Here is a 20,781-nt window from a genome sequence, read left to right as displayed (position 1 = left end):
GCCCAAACTTCTGGTTTTTTTCCCCACTCTTAATCTTAACCAAAAATGTAGTAGAAAAGAATCTGCACTTTTTTCAGATGGCCTAGTAGATATGCATATGAATCTCACTTCATGAAAATCTCTCTCACTTGGTAAAAATTAAAAAAGTATGAATTTCAAAGTAAACAACCCAGGTGCAAAGTATTATTAACAAACAGAACAAATCCTTGAGGAATTCTACTTAGAAGAGTAAGGAACTCCAAGCAAGTGAAATGCTAGCCTATTTGGATGCTATTTTGATTTGAAATATCAACCTATTTGGAGACAGTTTTGATGTCTCAGTTTTGTTCTAGTGAAGAAATTTTACACAGAATGTGGATTTGATTCTGGTTGTGATGTTTCACCAGGGTGTGCTTCAGTGCTTAGAAGACTTGGTGATTCCATTTATGGTACTCAATGATGCAGACTACGGCCCGTCCAAACCTTCTAATCTCATGTGATGCTCATGCACGTCTTCCTGTGAATACTCTGGGATAGGGATGGGGGGATGCATGGTATCCCATTCAATATCAATACGAAATGTTCATCTCATCTTTTTTTGTCTGATATTTATAAAAATCACACTGTAACCCATATCTTTGACTGTGGGAGACTGAGCTGAGTACAAATGTAATGGCATTTACACAGTGCCGTAAGGTTAGCAAAGTATTTCACATATATTATCTCATTTGATATAGTAGCCGTGGGAAGTGGATGTTTTTATTATCCCCATTTTACAGAGCAGGAAACAAAGGTTGAGGGAGGTTTTGACTTGTTCTAGGTTATACAGCTAGTAAGTATCTGAGGCAGAATTTGAACTCAGTTTTCTCTAACTTGAAGCACTTAAATCTCTTTGAATTGTGCATCAATATCCATCACCTTTTGTTCTCACTCTCTGACCATCCCACCTTCTCTTCCAGGGATGTACTTATTTCATGTTACTCTTTAGGGCTCTTCTCTTGTGTAATATTTAATTGGTAGCTTACCACAAGCTACTTCCACTTACCACATGCCCCTTTCTCTGTTGCCCTTTCAGGGACCTACAGCTTTAATTTTGCAGAAACCATTGTATTGGGTGACTTTCAGTCATACAGAATGTCAGAAGAAAACAGAGCTAAAAAGTTGGACCTTTATTTTAGGGAGAAACATGGGGTCATTAAAAAGGTTCTTAGTTCAGTAAAAACTGAATATTTCAATTCTGTGTTCAATAGATCTGTGTTCTGATCTGGGTTATAAAAAATAATTACCTTTCTCAGTTTACATCTCCTATAGAATCACCAGATCAAAACTGGCATCAGTCATATCCGCAATGAAAGTCTTACCCCAGAGGTTAAATTTGGACATCTGCTTTGATCCTCTATGGGTCAGATAGACATTCAGGCCTTTAAGAAGCTATAAACAAGCAGATATAATTGATGACCAGACTGGATCCCTGCAGTTTCTCATACTGTCTCAAATAATTGAAACTCTTTGAGAACTGAGGTCTGGACAATTTTTCTGCCCTTTTACACAAATCTCTTTATCTTTCCAGTCCTAAAATGCTCAGAATTAAATGTGCTGTTTTCATCCAGTAACTCAGAAGAAAGAAAATGCTCTACCCCCTTTTGAGAGTTACAGTTTTTATGGAAAAGATATATAACTTGAATATTCATTTTGTGAGAGAAAGTATAAAATTAAGTGCTTGTATTACACTGTCAGAAACCAGAATAAAGAAACTGTGGCATATGCTGTGGCCATTACCATCAGGACATTTGGAATGTCTGGATTAGCGACATCGAAGCAGTAAATTCTATATGTAAAGCAGATGTAAATTCAGCATTTATGTAGTCATTAATGAAGCTGGAAGACCTTTCCCATCATTAGTTAATAAATTTACTCAATATCCCCTTGAAGGAAGTTAAGGTAGTTAGCATTATTTTTGTCATAAGCACTTAATAAGCACAGAAGCTGAGGATTTCTTAAGGAAAGTGAGCTGGGTTTGGAATAAAAGGCCCTGGGTTCCAACTTTGACTCCATGCAATCTGAGGGAAATCTCTCATCCTTTCTGGGTCTCAGTTTCTTTAAATGAGATGGTTGGACTAGATGATTTCTAACTTGCTTCCCATCTAAATCTGTAATCCATATATCTACTCTGGTCTACAGTGATAGGTAATCCATATTCACACTTACTAAGAATACAGGGCCAGAAAAATGGAGATCTGGCTATACTATATATAGGGGTGTGTGTGTATGTGTGTGTGTATGTGTGTGTGTGTGTGTGTGTGTGTGTGTGTGTGTGTGTATAAAGGTGAAGGTGCTCTAGAGGAAACAGGGTCCAATCCAGTATAACAAACATTAATTAATTAACATCTGCTCTGTACAAGGCACTGCACTAGATATTGGAGATGCAAAGATTAAATGAAAACCAGTCCTTGCACTTGAGGAATTTATATTTTATTGGAGGAATTTAAAAAATGGTCAGATAAGTACATACAAATGAATGAATGGAAAAAGTGATTAAATGCTTGCTATTTGCAAAGGATGGTGCTATTTATTAAACATGTACTCTTTGCAAAATGCTGAGCTAATTATCCTGTACCTGATACTTAGAAGGAGAAAGCATGGACAACTTGGGGGAATCAGGAAAGGCTTCTTGTTGGAAGTGGCTCTTGAGCTGAGACTTAGGAATTCCAAGAGGCAGAGGAGAAGAGGAAGTATATTCCCACAGGAGGGACAATGAAGGCAGGAAAGGGAATGGAGAATTCTGGGAAAAGAAAATAGGCGTTCTGAAGCCCAAAGGGTGTGAAAAGGACAGAATGTGAAATAATCCTGGAAAGAGAGACTGGATCCAGTAAAGGGCTTTAAAAAGCCAAGCAAAAAGTTTGCATTTTATCCTGGGGTCCTGGAGTTAATAGCCTGCTATTGACCAGCTGGTATCAATCCTAGTAGGGGAATATGACAGCCAGATCCCCAAGAAGCTATGAGAGCTCATCCTTGTCTGAGTATAATTCCTCACGTTATTTTGTCAGTTCCCACACCTTCTTCTGTACCTCAGCTATATTCACATATTGCTGTTACCACCTCCTGCTTGCCCACACCTACTCTCTATCCTATTGTCAGTCAAGCCTAGATAAGGCCCTGCCATCCAAGGCAGGGGCTAAATTAAAATGTATCACATAAGGACAACACAGAGGGGCGGAAACAGAAAGTGATTCCTTACCTGTCTGGTTTTGGCAGTGAACTGGAGAGAAAGAAATATCATCCAGGGCGATGTATCCTCCCTTGGGACCATTAAAAGCAACTTCAAAAATAACCTGCAAAGGAAAATGACATTCTATCAACTATTTAAATGTTCTGTGGGTTGACTTAAGTGCTCTTACTCAAGATTTATGATGGCCTGGTTAAGGCCAATGGATGATGCAAATTCAGTTTCTCCTCACTGATTCATGTGCTGTAGGACAAAATATCTGGCAATGTCCTTTATAACCCATGGCTACTTTTAGGGATTAAGAGAAATAAGCCACCAGGTTCCAATTTCCTAGTGAATCCCCTTTTCTTCTCTTGGATCTCAGCTATGACATGCAAGTAACTTGCTGTAAGAGTGGCAGAATGAAGGGTTTTTTTTTTTCATTAAGAAGTGAAAGGAATAATAATAGCTCTTGTGCAGAGAGAGATCAAATTGGCCTCTGCCTTCTGCTCTCCACAGGGAACTCCATTTCACTTTAGTGGGTTCTTTCTCTGCCTAGCATGTGGAATTCTATAACAAGTTGAGGAGAAGAAATCAATGACAGATGAATGGGAATCAATGACAGTTCTACCTCAGCAGGCAGGGTGGTACGGTGCAGAGATCACTGCGATTTAGGGTTGATATTCCATCTCTACTACTTTACTGCTTGCGTGGCCTAAGGTGAGTCTTTTAACTTCCCTGTGCCTCAGTTTCCTTATCTGAAATGAAAGGGCTGGACTAGATGGCCTCTACATCCTTTCAGCACTAGCTCTACAATCCTGGCAGGGTAGGATTATAGGCAGGGCAGGTAGGGCATTGTTAGATGTGATCAATGGTGGTTTTCTTTCTTTCTTATTCTTTTTTTTGCTATTATTTGCTATCTTTGTTTCAATATCAAAGAGGAAAGGATTCCCCTCTTCTAGAAAAAAATTTGATGTAAAGACAAAAAATAACCATGAAATGTATTTTTTTAAAAGAATCAACCAATAAGCAATTTTTAAGCTTGTGCAACATGGCGGGCACTAAGCTAGCCACTGTGGATGCAAAGACAAAAATGAAACAGACCCTGTCATCAAAGGAGCTTATAGTCCATCAAAAACTTTTTAAAGGGTAAAAAAAAAGAATCCTCACCCATAACAGTCAAAATCTTTCATTTCAGTAGCTTGCAACTTGCCCAGGCATGGTAAATTGGCAAGAACACCAATACATTTTAAGTTCCTTGAGGGGAGGCACTGGTTTTGTTTCTGTCCTATTTGGTGTTTAATAAATACTTTTTTAAATGAATGAATACTGTAAGTAATAGTAAAGCATCTATTATGACCTGTATTCCTAAATCCAAGGAATCCTGCAAATGTACCTTTGACCACAAAGGCATTAGGGGAGAATCATGCAAACATAAATACGAATCCTTCACCAGAGCTGGAAAAGTCATTCAATTCAGAGTATGCCCTATTTTAAGTCTGCCAGTAATGTGAGGAAGCATGTCTAGGAGAAAGAGCATTAGACAGAAGATACGGGTTCTTGGACTATCTCATATGGTAACTCACTGCACAATTTTGGGCAAATCACTTCTCATTTCTGCCAAATAAGAAGGTTTGGACCAGAAAATAATAGTACTAGCTAGCATTTATATAGCGTGCTAAGCCTGGCAAAGTGCATCACAAATATTTTATACTCAGATCAACTTTGCAAGGTAGATGTTGTTATTATATTCCCATTTTATGGATGAGGAAGATGAGGTAGAGGTAAAGTGACTTAGGCAGGGTCACATAGATTGCAAGAACCTGAGGCTGGATTTAAATTCAGGTCCTCATGGCTCCAGGCCCAATGTTCTATCCACTGTACCTGCTCTCTAGATAGTTTCTAAGGTCCCTATCCCATGTAAAATTCTATGCTCATTTAAACATACAATGGACAGTACATGAACTTGATTATCTAGAGGTGGTGACGTAACACAAAAACAATAAAGTCACATCTGGGCTCCAGAACATTGAGGGGAAACTTTGAAGAGACCTGAGAGATATGACCATGGAAGAATGGGGAAAATTAAATTTATAAGACAACTGGGGAATCTGTGGCTAACAAAGTCCATGAATCACTAAGTTAGATTTACTTGCAGGTGAGTTTGTTTTTTTTTTAAGTATATGTGTGTACACACACATATTTCTATTTCCGTAGAGTATTCAGGTCATGGCAGACTCAGTGTTGCCAATCTTATTTAGAGAGAGGGAGAAAAAATTCTTGACGTTTTTTATTATTTGGGTGAAAGCCACATAAATAAATGTTACTAATTTCTGTAGTATATGGGGCTTTTTCTAGTATATTTGCAAATATGAATAATACCAGAGAAAAGATTCAGACTCTTTCCTTTGTAATCATACACATGTGAGACACATTGAGCTATATTCAAATAGACTAAAGTCTAGAACTAAAACTTTTCAGCACTGAAGCTGGCATTGAAAAATGTTTTTAAGAGCTCCATTAAAAACACATTTTAATCCGGGAGTTTAAGTGAGGATGATGGGAGTTTGCAGAATAGGCCCATATCATTAAGACTGTGAGTCATTTGACTTTTGTAGAAGGCACATAATTTTCTTCCCTCTTTAGGCTCTGAGCTCATAGGAACTTTTCCATTGGGCTGCAAGAATAAAATAATGTCTCATGTGACAAACAGCTAGGAAATAACACATCCTCTGAAGTAGATATGGTATTACTCGAGGTGGGGTGTGTTACGGAAGAATTGCATCAGGAACCAAAGATATCATTCTTTAGGTATATACACTGGACAAGCCAGTGACCCTGTCCAAAAGTACTTACAGCAAAATATCTCTCTAGCCCTATGCTCATGCTTCAGCTAGTAGAAAAGTGAAAATGGAGGGATATGAATGAATAATGATGACTAGTATATCAACAAATTATAGTGTATTAACAAATTTTACTATCGACAATAAAAACATCGCAAACACTGACTAAAGATCTTGGTTGTTATGAGATTTCCCAAAACAGAAACTTCAGAAAGAGGCAAGTGTTACAGCTTCCTCCTGCCTCCATGGTAGCTAGGTGGCACAGTGGGTAGAGCACCAGAAATGGAGCCAAGAAGACTCATCTTCCTTAGTTCAAATCTGGCCTCAGAAACTTATTAGCTGGGTGAACTGCATAAGTCACTTAACCCTGTTTGCCTCAGTTTCCTCATCTGTAAAATAAGCTGGAGAAGGAAGTGGCCAACCACTCCAGTATCTTTGCCAAGAAAACCCCAAATGGGGTCAAGAAGAGTCAGATACCAATAAAACTTCTGAAGAGCAACAAAAACCCTCCTCACTCTCACCTGAACATTCATCCACAGGCATCTCTATAGGTTAAGAGGGATGTTACTCTCTGGGAGCAATACACTTCTAAAGCTAGTGTAAAGCCCTCATTAATGGTTTGCAGGATAATGACCCAGTCAGATTTTTGCTTTAGGAATATAATAGGTTGAATGATTTGGCAGGTGTTTGGAGAATGGATTAGAGAGACTCAGACATGGACACCAATTAGGAAGCTATTGCTAACAATAAATAAATAATGTCTTTCTCCCAAGGGAAATCTTGAGAATAACAATGAGAAAAAGAGTATCTCTCTTCCTTTAAGATGCAGCTCAATTATCATCTTCTATATGTGGTCCCCCAACTGCTGGAGTCTGCTCTCCCAAATTACCTTGTATTTAACTACTTTGTATGCATGTATCTATTCACACATATATATTATATATACATCCACATGCACGTGTGTGTGTGCGTGTGCGTGTGTGTGTGTGTGTGTGTGTATTTCTGAGTAGGAATTGTTTGATTCCTTGTACTTGTATCCCTAACACCTAGCACAGTGCCTGGCATATAGGAGGTGCTTAATAAATAAATAAATACTTGTTGATTGATTAATTGAATGTTTCACTTAAAAAGCACTAAGTGAGTCTACCCTATTATTCACTATACTTATTTCAAGGTCTACATAACAGAATCATTCCATAAATCTGTTTGACATTTTATTCCTTGGTCTTACAAAAGATGCATCTTGCTATAAGGAAATGAATGATAAATAGAAGTATAAAGTTGTACTTATTTGCATTTAATTTTGGCAGATTTCATTTGAAAGGCTTTGGAGAGGCCATGCTGTAGCCACAGGAAAAACTAATCCTACCTCCATTGGGTATGGAGCACTGAAGTCAACCTCAGCGAGGTTCCATGTTTCACTCATAGAACTGTCAATTTTCCATATCTCTTCATAAAGTCCACTGGTATCCCGGGTGTAAAGGGTGAAAACATTGTCGTTTCCTTGCTGGAGCTGGTAATAAAAAGACAGGCAGCCAGACATGGGAGTTGTTGTCCTTGGGGAGATGAGCTGGGCAACCTCTTGGAAGTGTTTGATGTAAACAGAGTCCACATACATATAGTGGCCTTAAAAAAAAGGTGGAGGGGAGGAAGCATAAAGAGAAGAGTTTTAAAAATACATAGATGATGGTCCATAAACTAAATAATCTTAGAGGAACCCTCATGCAGCTTTTAATTTAAACACTGTGGTCTCATGTGATTTCTGATTAGAAGAACCTTGGGTTCTCATGTAAATCAAATTAACAGGATATATAAGAAAGCCAAGATGTTTATAGGAGTACAGCAAAAGCTTGAAAATTTGCACATATCATACAGTACTTATTTCATTCAGCCATTACATATGCTAATCCACTTGCCAATTCTATAGTGAACTTTCTGAGCACCTAATAGCAATGCTCAGAATTTTTTTCCCTAAGCACTGCCATCAACTGGCACTGCCATTTCCTAGAAATGAATGAGTACAGTTTCAAGAGAATGACTTTTAGTGACTGCTTTTAAATGTTCTGGATCACAGTTTTAATAATGTCTTCACATCCATTTTACAGAAAGGAATAAGAAAAGTGACAGCTACATTTACTATCTTCCTTTAAGAAAATAAGAAATATGATAACCAATTTCCACTAATATACTATCTGGATGTTTTGGTAAAGCATGGAAGTGGCATGGGATTCTTGAAGATGATGTCAGTGAACCCTGAGTTCTGGCAGGTCCTACCAGTGTGAAGGCCACATGATGGAAATAAGGTGTTAGACCCAAGGTGTTAGACCTAGAGTTTGGAAGGGAGAGATTCAAATCTAACATATATACATATATACACATATGTGTATGGACATGTATGCATATATATAGTATGTATATGTACCCATACATACACAATGTATATATAGATATACTCACACATATGTACATGCAGTGCTTTGCAAACATTGGAGTCCAAACCAATTAGTTGTTATTACTTGACTTATCTGGGCTAAGATCAAATGTGGTATGGTTCTAGAAATGGGTTGCATCTTTCTTGTTCAGTTTAGATAAGTTACAAGAGGACTGGTTGCTAGGCAGTGGCTCTTTTTGGTTTTTTTGTTTTTTTTGCTTGGCAATTCAAGAAGACTATCTACTAAAGGCATAGAGGGATTGTGATGTGGATTTTTGAAGGGAATACCTACACAGATGAAATCACAATCTGTGACATACTGTGGTAATAGCCAGACCACTGGTAAATCAAACTAGTTTCCTTGTATCCTCTGTTTCACTGAGATGTATGTTGGTGTTTCTAAGCCATGTTCCTTCTAGGGTATCAGGAAAAGACTGTAAATATTCTGAGGGCAGACAACTCACCTTTTTTTCCTTTGCCGTTTGTCTTGTCAACTATATAGATTCCATTTCCAAGAAACTTGTTTGGGAAAATGAAGACTGGGTGGAAATATAGGGGGTCTTAATAATTTTTTCCCCTTTTGGTGTTGCTAACGTTCTTGGAGAAGATAAATAACTCTCTAGGAATTGGAAATATCTTGAAAATCCCAGGAAAGTTAAAGCAAATTTGGTAGCATTGGTAAAAAAAAATCTTAGAAATTCCACATATAGCCCAGTATAATTGTTGCACATAAACTGTGTACCCAATAAATGGTAACTGATTGACAGAGAGTTAACTGACCATGTCACCCCAGGAATATGTAATCTGATTGCCTGAGAATGTATTTTCAGGGGCCCACATCATTATAATAACATCCTTTTTCATACTGTGATTCTTGAAAAATGGTCTGGTGTAACTGGGATACACCATCATTGAAGGCAACACAAAGGGGTTCAATATCTACTCCTTCCACTGAGTAAGTGGAAGTGGAGTCCTTGACATTTGTCTGCAGTGTGTGGCTCCTAGCTGCATCCCTCCAGTTCTTCACCCATTGCTAACACATTGTTTTAAAATCAGTATCTTTCGTTTTGGGGTACCTAGGTAGTGCAGCGGATACAGCACCAGGCCTGGAGGGCAAATCACTTAACTCTGTTTGCCTCAATTTCCTCACCTGTAAAATGAGCTGGAGAAGGAAATGGTAAGCAACTACACTAGCATTGCCATGAAAACCTCAAATAAAGTCAGGAAGAGTCAGACATAATTAAAAAAAACTGAACAAAAGTTTTTGTTTTAATATCACCCTTATTTCCAAATTTATCCTTCCTTCCCTCCCTGCCCAAAAGGTTATCTTCTATAACAAAGAATAAAATAGGAGGGAGGAAAGCAGTTCATTAAAACTAAAGAATATATCAACTAATTTTAACAGTATGTATAATGTCACAACCTTCCTCTTCTGCAAAAAAAAAAAAGGAAATGAGGTACATTTTCTCATCTCTTTTTGGGGACAGTTTTAGGGAATTCAGAGTTTTAAAGTTGTTGTCCTTTCCAGTTATTACAGTTATTACAAATATTATTTTCCTGGTTTTGCTTTCTTCACTCAGAATCAGTTCATAGAAGTCTTCCTTGATTCTTTGCATTTTTCATTGTTATTATTTCTTTTAGCAAAGTAATATTCCATTTCATCAGTGTACCACAATTTGCTTAACTGTTACCCAATTGGGGTACCTCACTTTGTTTCCAATTGCCCCCATTTATCCCCTTTAGCTGCTCCTATACATCACTATTACAATAACTTTCCCTATTCATGGTGTCCTGCTCAGAGACATTCAATAGCTCTCAATAAGCTCTAGAATAAAATCAAGGTTCCTCCCCTTGGCATTCCTAGCCCGTCACAATCTGGCTCTGACTTAACCTAGCCAATTCTCTTCATATGTCGGTCAATCAATAAATATTTATTAAGCATGTTTCAGTTACTGTGCAGCTGGGGATACAAATATAAAAAAAAGAAAGACAGTCTCTGCCTCAAGGAGCTTGCAATCTAATGGAGGAAGACACAAAAGTGGGGGTGGGGGTAAGGGGAAGGAGAAAGGCCTAGACTTAGGAGAATGATGGAAGAGTTGACCATAGGTTAAGTGACCTTGCACAGCCCTCCCTCCCTCAAATCCAAGTCAACTGCAAGTGATGTCATCATTTCCCTGATGTCATCGTCCTCTTTGAGAATGACAAATAAACACAAGAGCCACAACAACCAAGTAGGCTAAGTGCAGTCAGGTAAGAAAGCAGGAGACGTCCGAGCTGAGCTCTCTCCTTCAACGCAAGTTTGGATTTCACTGCTTCACCCTCCAATCAGAGAGGAAGAGTATCTTACAGGATACTGAGGTTATCCCAATAATGAGCTTCCTGGGGTACAACCAGAAGTCAGAGGAGTCTCCAAGTGTGTCCTACGTTATAAAAGGAAGGATGGGGTAGTAGATGGAGGGCTAGCTTTGCAGTCAGTAACATGGAGATATTCAAGTTCTGACACATTGGATGTAGGACCATGAACAAGTCACTTAACCTGACTCTGTGCCCCAGGCTACTCTCCGAGACTTTAAGATTCTGAAAGTTTGCTGCTCTACAGCAGGAGAGGGAGTTTTCAAACTAGGAGCCTGACAGCCGCCAGTCTGACACAATTACAGGTATGGACCAAAGCTATGGCCCAATCATACTCTTTTCTGTTCTTTGCTTTTCCAGACATACTTTTGCTCACATCATTTTCTTCACCCAGAGAACCCTAACCGCCTCCTCAGTCTTTAGCTGTTGCAAACTTACCTATTTATCTTCTGAGGCCCAGTTCAAATACCACCTGCTCTCTTGAAATCTTACTCTCATCTTCCCAACGAGAAGTGGTTTCTACCTCCTTTGAACTCCCATGGTCCTTTCTACTTCTGTTAACATGCTTGCTGCACTATACCATGTATTTTAATTATGTCCTGACATGCCTATGAGAGAGTAAGCTACTTGAGGGCAGAAAACCAGATCTTATCTTTGAATCCCTACTATGTGGTGCTTCATTCAGAGCAGACACTCAACAAATGTTTTTGAATGAGTGAATTATAAATACAGTTTCTATCTAGCTGACAGAAATATGATAGCCCTCTTCACAGGATGATTGCTTACTGCTGTATGGACAATATTTTAATCACTGAATTTGCAGTTTTAGAGCCTCATTAACAGTCCATGCACAAGGTTCTTAGGACCAAGTCAGCCATGATCCAATTATGCACACACACACAAAATCAAGCAAACGTAATGTGACTTGCCCAAAGTGAGTCAGTGGAGCTGCTGGGAATGAGACCAGAACTGCTGACACCAAGGCTCATATTTAACCACCAGACTAGACCGAATTCTATTACTCCTTTCTTCTCTGATCATTCATCTATTGCCAACCTTAGCTACATCTTACTGGCAAATTGTCAGTTGTTGCAAGTTTCTTGCCGAGAAGGAAAAGGTAGTGAGTGGTAGAATAACATAAATCACTCAGCAGGAAAGAGAGATGAGTTGATTCAGAAATCACCTTTCAGGTATAGGCCAGGAAATTCCAGGCCTTAGGAGTGATGTACAAGCCTGAGGTCTGGAAGTTGCCAGGTACATGCTGAACTGAAAGCAATCCCAGGGGGCAGGGTGGCAGACACCATGTCTGTTAGTTCCAGTGGAAAATCCTGATGAGTGGTCTGGCATCATGAAAATATGCCTGGCTGGCTTTAGGGAAGTCAGCCACCCTTCCTTCAGAGAAGGCTACCTCAGGATGCATTCTGATTAGAGAATCCCTTAGTCCAGCTGACTTTTCCAATATTTCTTGTTTTACATACATGTGAATGGAATTGGGCAGAGTTCCACAGCCAATCAGGCCTCTAGGGGATTCTTCAAGCCCATTGGTCAGAGTGACTGATCTTAGAGATCTCCAAACTGAAAGCAAGGCATCTGGATTTTTTCTAAGAGGAGAAAAAGGGCAATGAGTTTCCCATGAGGTCACAAAGTAAGAACTTCTAGGGTGGACTCATTAAGTCTGTCGTGTTCACATCACATCTGTTAGATGACTGCTCCCTATCAGAACCCTAAAAGAGGCTAAGGTTTATGGCAGTAAACAATTTTTCAACTCGATAAAAAACCAAGCTAAATGGTCATGATTTCTGCCAAAACATGGGTTGTTTCAGGGTTAATGCCTGTATTCATGGTGTGTATATACTTACTTCCAGGGAGGACTCTTGTGTAGTCACCCTGTTAATTGTCTGGACTTCATTTTGAATTAGAAGGCCCTGGCAGATGGCTTTTTTGTTTGTTTGTTTTTGTATTACGAAAAGAGATTTTTAGGGCAGTTCCTGAACTTTTATTTTCAAACAGTCTGGCTAACCAACAATCCCTACTGGTTATCCTTGGTTTGGCTACATAAGAAGAGGCTCTGGCAGAGCTGTGAATTTATACTGTTTCTGCTCAAGCCGAGGTGTTTGTAGCTATGATGGAATGAAAAGATCTCTCCTGGGAAGAGGAGAGCTTCGTTTCAAGGAATTTATGACAATTGGAACATTATGAATATAGGAAGGACTCTGCATCTCCAGAGAAGGTCCCTTGTCTTTTTTTAAAATTTAGATTTTGTTGCAGTTAGGGGGCTTGTATGAGATTATAGTAAAAAAGTCATTTAACACAGGAATTAAGGGATAGTATTAAAATGTAGAGTGGTAGAATTATGATTATGGGCAGCTAGGTGGTACAGGAGTAAGGAAGACTTGTGTTTAAATCTGGCCTCAGAAACTTACTAGCTGTGTGACCCTGGGCAAGATCCTGTTTGCCTCAGTTTCCTCATTGGTAAAATGAACTGGAGAAGGAAATAACAAACTACTCCAATATCTTTGCCAAGAAAATCTCCCAAAAGGGTCATGTAGAGTCGGAAACAACTAAAAACAACTAAACAGCAAAAGAGTATGATTGGGGGAGGAGCACAGGATAAGCAAGTATGAAACTCACATGTTAAGAGAAGCAGTATCCTGGAGAGTCAGCCTGAGACTCAGGAAGCCCCAGGTTCAAGTTCTGTCTAACACAGATAGTGGCTGTAAGACCATAGACAAGTGATTTAACCTCTGAATACTCAGGCAGCTTTTTAAGAATAAAAGTTGAACAGTAGGTGTCAATATTAGTAAATGGGTTTTCCTTACTGGGAATTCCCAAACAATTAGAACAATAGTTCCAGTCCAAAAAATCCTAAACCTAAGCCAAACCAAACCAAAATAATAGCTAAAATTTATGTTATGCCTGCTATGTGCCAGGTACTGTGCTAAGCCTAGTGCAATTATTATCTCATTTGATCCTCACAACAACCTTGGGAGGTAGGTGCTATTATTATCCCCATTTTATAGATGGGGAAACTGAGGCAAACGGTGGTTAAGTGACTTGCTCAGGTTAACATCAGCTACTAAGTAGCTGAGGCTCGATTTGAACTCAGGTATTCCTCAGTTTGTGCAGTCACACAGCCAATCTGTATCAGAGGTTAACACTTGAACTTAGATCTTCCTGACTTGCAGTATGATTTGTTATGTGCTATATCATGCTGTTTCTCAGTATGTCACATTTTCTGTGGATAGAATGCTAGACCTGGACATAACAAGGATGCTGGACATAACAATGAGTTAAGGGAGAAACGTTAAGCCTTTATTCTGTTTTATGTTTTCTAATTGTCATGTTCTGAGATGTGTCCAATCTCTACCTGCTTTTCCAAAACAGAACCAAATACAACAGTGAATTATTTTTCCTTTCAAGTAATTCATTGCTCATATTGTTTTATAAACAATTCTATCCCTTTTGCTAAGGAAAGTACAAATTGGTAATAAATGCTTTGAGTAGGAGAATAATTCAGTTTCACTTCCTAGAATATATATACATATAAAGAACATATTTGATGAGTCAGAGCTCAGGAAAATAGAATACAAATATTATCCAATTCTACATAATGGGGATATTCTGTTCCTATGTTTCTGATCTATTAACCTATGCATAACAAATATTTAGGAATATACCTCAAGATTTTTTCTTTCTTTTTACATATTTTAGAATAATTTTTAAATCATATTTTTAAAATTATTTGTTCAAAATCTCTTTTCTTATAAAATACAGTTCAATTAGGCCTACATTATGCAAAATGTGATACAGTGGAGCCCATAAAGAGACTGCGTCAGCCTTCTCAAGATCTGGACCCTTGTATTTTCCTGAAATAATTTTAATCATATTTTAAATTTATTTATTTATTTTTAAGCATATTTTTAAAAATATTTGTTTAAAGTCTCTTTTCCTATAAAATGTAGTTCAATGAGGCCCATACTGTCAGTTTGATTTTTCTCTGTAAGCCCAGAACAGCAGAGTAAGGGCTTCTAGAGAAAGAATGATAATGAGAGAAGATATAAACGGCACATTCTTGCTGCAATAGATATCTGAGTGATTTAACCTGTACTTTACAATCAAAGTTGATTGATTGCATGAAAAAAATCAATAAGCCTAATGCAAGGTCAAAAGTAAATGAGAAGAGCAGCTACTCTATTTTTAGAGTGTGACCTCAGTTTGGTTTGCAACTGTGTTCCCATCCATAGGCACTCCTTTTCAAATTAAAAAAATTTAAATAATAGATAAAAATTTAAAATTAAAATTAATTTTTTTATATTAAAAATAATTTTAAAAAAACCCCCAGCATATAATACCTTAAAATCTGGCAAGTTCTTTACATATATTGTCTTATTTTAACCTTACAGTCATCTTGAGACATAGTCCCTATAGGTATTATTATCTCTGTTTCACAGATGAGGAAACCAAAGCTTAGAGAGGTTAAGGCATTTGTCCCTGGTAACCCAGCTACTAAGTGCCTAAGGTGAGGTTTGAACTCAGGACTTTTGCCAACTCCAGTACTCTCTCCACTAAGCATGCGGCTTCTAGTTATCATGTTTTTTCTTTATATAGGGTTAACCTTCACCGAATTGAAATTCAATGCGGTCTTAAAGCTATCATTACAAGACAATAATTGCAGGTGGCTTTAGCATTCCTCTTTAGAACTTTCATAATTGGGACCATGATGTCATCATTCTGGACAGAAGGCTGAATTCTTATCTAACTTTAAATTTCAATCCAAATGTCACCTTTTCCTGGACCCCTTGCCCTGAACCTCACGTAGTATTTTGCTTTCAACATTTAAATGAGCTCATTGTCTCTTCCCTAAAGCCTCCCTTCTTCCTCCAGATGTCCCCATTTCTGACAAAGCCACCATGCTTTCAGTCTCCCCAGTTCATAATCTTGGATTACCCATAATCCCTCCCTATCTGTCACCCATATGTTGAGTCAGTTGCCAAATCTTGTTGTTTCAACCTCCTTGACATCCTTTACATCTAACCCCTTATTTCTACTCATACAGTTGCCATCTTAGTTCAGGCCCTCATCACTTTTCACCCATATTGTTGCAATGGCTTCCTCCTGGGTCTGCCTGCCTCAAGCTTCTCTAGTCTGTCATATGTAATATGCATCTCCATGCATATGTATATACATATTTGTATGTATACATATGTGCATACACACATATATATACATAATACATATACAATATTTGGTATTATAGCTAACAGTATTTTTTGCTTTGTTCAATTTAATTCAAGAATACTGATTAAATGCCTGCTGTGTACGAGTCCCTGGAGACACAAAGACAAAAATAAAGCCATCCCTAGCCTAGAGGTCCTTACATGCTATTGACCATGATTAAGCATAAGCCAGGATTTGATCCATACTTTGAAAAACACCATGCTAACCCTCTTCCCTTTTACATCTTAAAGACATTCATCAACACTGAAATTATTACAGTTATTTTGGGGTTTTGTTCACTCCATTTATGTCAATGAGGTACAGTGGAAAGACCTCTGGTTGAACTAGGACAAGTGGTTTCAAGCCCCGGTTGTAACATAAGCTGGCTGTGTGACCTTGGAGCAATCATTTAACCTGTCTGAGTCTCAGCTTGCTCCTTTGTAAAATGGGGAAGCATTGCCTAGTACTAGGCTTCATAATTCTGAATCCAACTATGATAAGGACAGGAAAAATATGTATTTCCCATTTAGATTAAAGAAGTTGTCTTGTTTTAAAGGTATTATGTATACCCCCAGTACCTTTATAGATAGCCTTATTACTTTTATCCCTTTACTGTATAGTGAGCTCCGTAAGGACATGTCTTTTTAAACTTTAAAACTTTTTTAAAACTTTTAAACTGTCTAGCTCCCCAAGAGGCTAGCTTAGTGCTTTGCACACAGTAAATTGCTAACAAATGGCATTGAACAGCAGAGACAAATCTGAATGCTTCAAATCACAGACCCTAATTGTACTGAGAGAGCTATTGTGTAGACAGCCAGGTGTAAACACTGGTATTCCTCTCTATCCTGGGAGTCAGCAAAATACTAGCTGTTTCTAGGATGGCTCAAGGGATTGGAAGGATTAAAAAATGGAGAAAAGAGGATAGAGAGAAAGGACAAAAGAAAATAGAAAGCACTTATAAGCTCCTTGAAAGTAGGAATTGTTTCATGTCTTTTTGTATTTGCATCCCCAGTGCCTAGCGCAGGGCCTGGTACATTCTAAGCACTTAATAAATGCTTGCTGACTGATTTGGCAAGATTGATAATGTACCAACCACCATTTCCTTAGGCACCATTCAGAATCACTTGCCCTTTCGCTACAGGAATACATATGGTGTATCTGTATCTTTTCTTTCATTGTTTGCCCTCCTTATTTTGGTACAGTGAGGGGAAAAAATGCTGGAGTTAGACTCAGGAAAACCGGAGTTCCAATTTTACTTCAGACACTTCCTTGTTGTGCGACCTGGGGAAGGCACTTAACCTCTCTGCCTCAGTTTCCACATTTTGAAAATGGGGAAATTATAGCACTTACTTCACAGAATTGTTGTGAGGTCATTAGAATATATATATGCATATATGTACACAATACATATATACACATGTGTGTATGTATATAATATATGCATGTATATATGTATGCACACATACACATATACACATTTATAGTGTTTTGCTAATGTAAAGGGTATTATAAATGCTAATTGTTAGATGACATCCTCATTATCTTTCTCTTTTCCCAGCACCAAAGGCAATAAGGATATGAGTATCCACAATAGCTCCAAAATAGCCCTTAAATTCATGCCTAATAGAAACACTGGGGAAATAAATGTGACTAGCAATCCATCATTTATTGAGCTCTTCCTATAGACACTAGAATGCCATACTTACCATACATAGTTACTTATAGACAATATGTTAGGTGCTGGGGAAACAAATACAATGAATGACCAAGGCAAAGGCACAAAGGAGAGGGAATGTTCTGTGTAAGAAACCCAGAGAGGGTCAATTAGACTAGACTTAAGTGTGTGGGAGGACTTATAATGTCCAATGAGGATGGGAAGATAGGCTAGCATTAGATTTCAAAGGGTTTTAAAAGCTTAACAGAAGGAATATTGTTTGGTCCTAGAGGACTGGAGATAATGGAGTAGGAGAGCATCATGGTCAGTTCTGTGCTTAAAGAAAATCACTTCAGTATCATTTCTATGCTAGGATATATGTATTAGCATGTAGATGTATGTATGTATATGCGTGTATGCACATATGTATACATACAAATATGTATATACATATGCATGTAGATGCATATTACATATGACAGACTAGAGAAACTTGAGGCAGGCAGACCCAGGAGGAAGCCATTCCAATAATATAGATGAAAAGTGATGAGGGCTGAACTAAGATGGCAGCTGTATGAATAGAAAGAAGGGGTTAGATGTAAAAGATGTCAAGGAGGTTGAAACAGCAAGATTTGGCAACTGACTGGACATATGGAGTGACAGTGAGGGATTATGGGTATTGCCAAGATTATGAACTGGGGAGACTGAAAGCATGGTGGCTTTGTCAGAAATGGGGACATCTGGAGGAAGAAGGGAGGCTTTAGGGAAAAGATAATTAATTCTCTTTTGGATACGTTAAGTTGAAAATGTCTCTAAGATACACAATTTGAAATGACCAGTAGGGAGTTGGTGATGGTGAGTGGAGCTCAGCTGATTAGTGGCCTAGGGCTGGACATGTATGTATGTACATATATAAATGCATACACATACAATGTACTTACGCATATATAAAATGTATTGATAACTATATATGTATATACAATATGATATGTATGTTTGTGTGTGTCCAGCCCCAGTCTGAGCTTCAAACTAATACCAATATGTATGTTTTATACATGTATACAATGTACACCTGCAATACGGTATACATATATATAATGTACATGTGCAATACAGTATAGCAGAATACAGTACATGTACAAATCTATGTATCTGTATACACATGTACATGAATGTATATAAGGGAAATGTGTATATATTCACAGATATAACACCCTGTACGTCATTGTGGTATAATAAAAAGAACCTTGCTCTAAGCTAGGACACCTAATTTCAGGTCCTGGCTCAAACACTTGCTAGCAATATGGCCTTGGGTCAGTCAGTCCTTTAATCTCTTTGGGCCTAAAGTCATATACATACTTAAATATGTGAGAGATAACATACTAACAATACATAATTCACATGAGTGTTAATACTACTAAAATATATTAATTTGCTACATTAATATAAAATATATGAATTACTTAGTATAGCAATATATAACCTATACATTAATCATCATCTATGCTATGTCTCATTTATATGTATTATAAGATATACATTATATAGGCATCATACAGATATATAGGGACAGTAGGTGGTGCAGTGGATAGAGAACTGGGATTGGAAATAGGAAGACTTGTATCTTCCTGAGTTCAAATCTGGCCTCAGAACTCATTAGCTGTGTGATCCTGGGGAAGTCACCTAACCCTGTTTGCCTCAGTTTCCTCATCTGTAAAATGAACTGGAGAAGGAAATGGCAAATCACTTCAGTATCTCCCAAATGGAATCATGAAGAGCCAGTCACAACTGAAATGACTGAACAACAAACAAAAATAGATATATAAATCTCTTTGGGCCTTAACTTCTTTATCTGTAAAATGAAGAGGTTAGATAGCATGCTCCCTTCCAGACTTAAAATGCTCTGATTCTGTGTTTAGTACTATGCACTAAAATCTTCTATGTATCCTCCTGCCTTGTCTAACCACCTCTGCTCTATCTCTAGGCTCTGTGCTTTTCCCTGTATCTGCTTTCTTGTTGGGGGCAGCTAGGTGGTGCAATGGATAGAGCACCAGTGCAAGACTCAGGAGGACCTGAGTTCAAATCTCACCTCAGACACTGGACACTCATTAGCTGTGTGACCTTGAACGAGTCACTTAACCCCAGTTGCCTCATCCTGGGTCATCTCCAGTCCTCCTGATGAATATCTGGTCACTGGATCCAGATGGCTCTGGAGGAGAAGTGAGGCTGGTGACCTGCACAGCACTCCCTCACTCAAAACAAAGTCAAGTGCAAGTCATATCATTATTTCTCTGATGGCATGGTCTTCTTCTTCAGCAACAAAGGATGAACTCACTTTTTTGTTGACCTCATCAGCTCCCATGGGTTTAGTTATCATTTCTATGCCAGGATATACATAATATACATACATACAAACAAATATGTGTACATGTATGCATGTAGATGCATATTATATATAAAGTGTATATATTGTGTATAAAGATGTATGTAATATATATGGAAAGTCAGGATGCATAGATTTTAAAAGTGCATAATACTGTGTAAACAGAGAAGCAGAACATTTCAGATCTGGAAAGGAACATATAATCTATCCTTCTCATTTTACAGATGAGGAAGTTAAGGTCCACAGTGATTAAGAGACTGACTAGCCCAAGGTAATTAATATGGCTTGCCAGAGTTCCAGCCAAGATCTGAAAACCAGGTGTCCTGGCTTAGGGCAGGGTTATTCCTATTATACTGCATTGACTTAAAGGGCATCAGCAGAATTCCAAAATAACCACAGTGATTTCAGTGTTCATGAATGCCTTTAAGATAGGGAAGGGAAGAGTGCTGGTGTGGTACCTTTCAAAGAATGTGTCATATCCTGGTCTTAGCTAAAACCACAGTCAAACGAATAGCCAAAGAAATTGCTTATCTCATGGAATCCACACTCTAGCCCTTTGCAACAGACATTTCTGGCAGCATACAGCCTAAATAACTCTTTATTCATTGAACTAGTCATGGGTAGATTTTTATATCAAGAGTTGAGAAGGCTTATTTCTATTGCTTGGCTTTCCCTAATGCAACCTTGGCAAATTCCCTTATTCCCCAACACCTGGAC

The 20,781-nt window shown here is 38.2% G+C and overlaps 1 protein-coding gene across 2 annotated transcripts in view; it reads right to left on the bottom strand.

The window, feature by feature from the left end:
• MAMDC2 (MAM domain containing 2) overlaps positions 1–20,781 on the bottom strand; it is a 213,316-nt gene that overhangs the window by 84,989 nt on the left and 107,546 nt on the right. For both annotated transcript variants that reach the window (XR_011967488.1, XM_072611349.1), the window contains exons 6-7: positions 7,397–7,653; positions 3,218–3,311 (exon numbers count right to left, since the gene is read on the bottom strand). Coding sequence is in view for 1 of the 2 variants with exons in the window: in XM_072611349.1 (XP_072467450.1) it covers positions 3,218–3,311; positions 7,397–7,653 (351 nt within the window). In the remaining variant the exon portion in view is untranslated. The remainder of the gene's footprint in view (positions 1–3,217; positions 3,312–7,396; positions 7,654–20,781) is intronic.

This window comes from Notamacropus eugenii, chromosome 1 (assembly GCF_028372415.1).
Source record: "Notamacropus eugenii isolate mMacEug1 chromosome 1, mMacEug1.pri_v2, whole genome shotgun sequence".
Classification (NCBI taxonomy): domain Eukaryota; kingdom Metazoa; phylum Chordata; class Mammalia; order Diprotodontia; family Macropodidae; genus Notamacropus; species Notamacropus eugenii.
Note: the sequence above shows the minus strand (reverse complement) of the source record. Positions and strands in the feature narration are given on the sequence as shown.